Below are 3,610 nucleotides of genomic sequence, written 5' to 3' on the forward strand. Positions count from 1 at the left end.
TCACTCATTTCTCGATTAATAGCAAACTAACGAGACAACATTTTCAAATGCAACAGAAGAACCCGGGGAGGAGGGGGCTGCTTTTTCTTTGCAAACATTACAGCGATTCCCAGCCTACAAAGGGGGAGGGAGGGGCAGCGGCGAGGGGCAGGCAGCTCTAGAAAGTCCCATTTCCGCTGCTCCTGACTTTTTGCTTTTGTACAAAACCCGACAGCTACAGCAAAACTTTTAAGTCCTCCCCATCTTCGGTACAAGGCAACAGTCCCAGGCAAGCAAAGCTAAACAACAAGGCGTCCCAACTTGGGGGTGCAGGGCGGGGTGGGGGCGAAGGGCGACGAGCGCCGACCCGAGCTCAGATGTGGGTCAGCGGCACCGTTCCGTTGACCGCAGTCCCGGCGCCCTGGTAATGCTGGTGTACGCCGTGCAGGCGACCGCCGGGCAGCGGAGAAGCGGCGTCGGCCGCGTCCCCGCCGGGTGGCAGGTACATGCTGATCATGTCGCGCAGGTCTCCGAGGCACGCACGCTGCGAGTGCGACGCGATGGCGGGCGGAGGCGAGCTGGGCTCCGACTTCACCACCGAGCCCATGGGGCCCAGGCTCATGGCGGCCGCTGCGGCGGCAGCTGCGGCGGCGGTGGCGGGCTGCTGCCCGTAGGCGGCGGCGGCAGCGGCGGCGGCCGAGGGCGCCATGCCCCCGTAGCCCGAGGCGGCGGCGGCAGCGGCCGCGGCGTTCATGTAGCTCTGGGCCGTGGGTGGCATCATGGGACTGTACTGCAGGCCGGCCATGTCGTAGCGGTGCATCTGCGGCAGCGCTGGCGGCGGCGGCGGGCTGCTCATACTCGGGGGCTGCGCGTAGCCCAGCTGCTCCTGCACTAGCGAGTACGCGCCGTTGGCCCAGCCGTTCACGTGTGTGTACGTGTCCAGGCGCTGGCCCACGCCCACAGGACTGCTGGCGGCGGCGGCGGCGGCGGCAGCTGCGGCGGCGGCGGCGGCGCCGGGGGGCAGCAGGCCGCTGGGCAGGGAGTACTTGTCCTTCTTGAGCAGCGTCTTGGTCTTGCGGCGTGGCCGGTACTTGTAGTCCGGGTACTCCTTCATGTGCACGGCGCGCAGTCGCTTGGCCTCGTCGATGAACGGTCGCTTCTCGGCGTCGGTCAGCAGCTTCCAGTCGGCGCCCAAGCGTTTGCTGATCTCAGAGTTGTGCATCTTGGGGTTCTCCAGGGCCATCTTGCGCCGCTGCCCGCGGGACCATACCATGAAGGCGTTCATGGGCCGCTTCACGCGGTCCTGGTCGCTGCCCCCGCCACCACCGTTTGCGCCACTGCTGCTGCCGCCGCCTGCGTTCGCGCCGCCGCCTGCGTTCGCGCTATTCTTGCCTGCGCCGCCGGAGGCTGCAGGGCCGCCAGTGCCTGCTGCTGGGGTGGGTGGCCCCACCGGGTTCTTGAGCTCAGTCTCCAGCAAGCTGTACATTGCCGGGGCGGGAAGAAGGTGCGCCAGCGTGGCGGGAGGAGAAGGCGCTCCAGGGGCTGGAGCGGCCACGGTGAAAAGGCCTGGGGACTCCGTCGGAGGGACGCTTGGGGGCCGGAGGGCCAGCGGGAAGGACAGGCTTGCCTAAGCGTTCCGCGCCAAGTCAGCGGGAACCCGCAGGCTACACGCACCTGATGCGCTGTCTTGAGCTGGTAGTATTCGCAGCCTGGTCGGAAGTTCGCCGGGCCCCTTTATATACCTGCTCGGATTCCCCGGGGGTTGGGGTTTGGTCCGCCCCTCTCCACCCGTAGGCCCCGTGATTGACAGGCTCACTGTGATGAGCTCTGGCCAATCATCAGCGAGCCCCCGTTTGGCCCAGCTGAGAAAAAAAAGTTGGGGGAGCCCTTTGGTTCACCCCTCACGCCCCTTTTGGGCCGAATAACGTGACGAGAGTTATTCAGGAGGCGGGAGTCCCGGAGACCCGCTCAGAGACCACCAATTAGGGTCTCAAAAAGTTTGAAAGAAGGAAACCCGAGGAGGTGATGGAGGGGGGGAATGGGGAGCGCGAGCAGGATTGGGGGGAGGGGCAGAGGGGCGCCGGCGGGGTTCCGAAAACAACTTTGCAACCCTGTCAGGGCGGACCAGCGCCCCATTCCGGGACCAGCTTGCAAAGCTTCCCGCTGTCTGCACAGAGGACCTCCAACCACTTCTGCTGCCAGCGCTAGGGATACTAGGCACCGCCAGTTACCCAGGCGGGCTTGGGGGACTCAAGGCGCAACAGAGGTGCCCTGGGGTGCGCCTCCAAGAAGCCCTCCCTGGAATTGGCCACTAGTTTCCCAGACCATCTGCTGGGAGAGCCAGTGCGTCCAGGACCGAGCGGGGGTCAGGGGCTAGGGCATGGGAGACAGGCTTCAGTACTGCCGAGTACACCGGGCAGTGAGGATCTCCCGGGGTTGGCGGGAGGGCGAGCGGTCAGCCGCCCGCCGCCCGAGCCTAGCGGAGGCTCTTGCACGCGGTGGAGCGGTAGTATGTGTGGGACGCAGGGGGTGAACCGGTCTCCGCTCTCTCGCTCCCGGCCCCCGCTTAGCGGCCCCTTTTTGTCTCTGCTCTCTGGCCATTTCGGTTTTTCCAGTCCGATGCCCCTGAGGGGGAGGGTCGGGCCCCTTGGAAAATCCGTTTTCATGGCAACACGGAGCCTCTCTGAGTGAAAGAAAAGTTTCTTGGAGAGGGGGACGGTGGCCCGAGCGGAGCCGAGGCGGTCCTCCGGGTGGACCACCGGGCCCCCTCCGCTGTCCGCGCACCTGCCGGGACTGCTGAGAGCCGCTCTCCGCGCGCAGCCGCGCTGCCTTCCCCCAGAGCAGGCTCTGCTAACGGATTCCGTGCTTCTCCTTTCTTGTTTTACAGCCTTCCTGACTGGAGAAGCCTGGAGACTCAGAGCGGGACATTCAGCCGCTTGTCGGGTTGTCTGCCAAAGACTTGCGGCGGCACTGGAACCCCGTCTACCGAGAGAGGGAATCCGACATTCGCCGCTGCCAGCTCAAGCGAGTGGCACAGCGTTTGAAACTCCCCGAGCCGCCCGAGGCGGCAAGTGGGAATGAGAAGCCATCTGGGCAGATGTGGCAGAAACCGAAATAAGGTGTATGCGCAGTGTGGGATCTCGCTTCTCCCCTTAGCCCCATGGAAAGGTGGGAAACCAAAAGGAAAACATAAATCCTAAACGTGGAAGGAAAAATCCCAGGCTTCTAGTTTTTTAAGCATTAATGCAAAAGCAGACGATCCCGGGACGCCTGCACGCCGGGCTCTTACCCCCTTTCTCTCCTGCACTACTTAAAAAGGAAGCCACTGTGGCTTGTGTGGCGCAGAGCAGGCCAGCCCCCACTTGGCCAGACCGTCTGCTGACACCAGAATCCGGGCTCCCAGCCGGCATTACCCTCCGGAAGTTTGGGGTCCTGAATCCCGCCACTAAAGTTTGTATTCCACCTGGTCTGAGTCGTCCGCGGCCAAGGGTTACAATCTATTGGATGACTTACGGATTTAGGATTTTAAAGTAAACTGTCTGGAAAGGTTCTCTGTGTGTGTGTGTGTGTGTGTGTGTGTGTGTGTGTGTGTGTATGTATATATATATATATATATATATATATATATATA

General features: G+C 62.9%; 1 protein-coding gene across 1 annotated transcript; it reads right to left on the reverse strand.

Annotated features, from left to right (window-relative positions):
- Positions 1 to 352: 352 nt before the first annotated feature.
- Positions 353 to 1,818, reverse strand: SOX3 (SRY-box transcription factor 3; the record flags this gene model as incomplete). Its single annotated transcript, XM_081277643.1, is given in 5 exon segments — positions 353 to 1,606; positions 1,610 to 1,714; positions 1,716 to 1,739; positions 1,741 to 1,791; positions 1,795 to 1,818. Coding segments are annotated over 5 exon segments (1,458 nt in total).
- Between the last annotated feature and the right edge of the window lie 1,792 nt (positions 1,819 to 3,610).

This window comes from Spermophilus citellus, assembly GCF_964194105.1.
Source record: "Spermophilus citellus genome assembly, chromosome: X".
Classification (NCBI taxonomy): domain Eukaryota; kingdom Metazoa; phylum Chordata; class Mammalia; order Rodentia; family Sciuridae; genus Spermophilus; species Spermophilus citellus.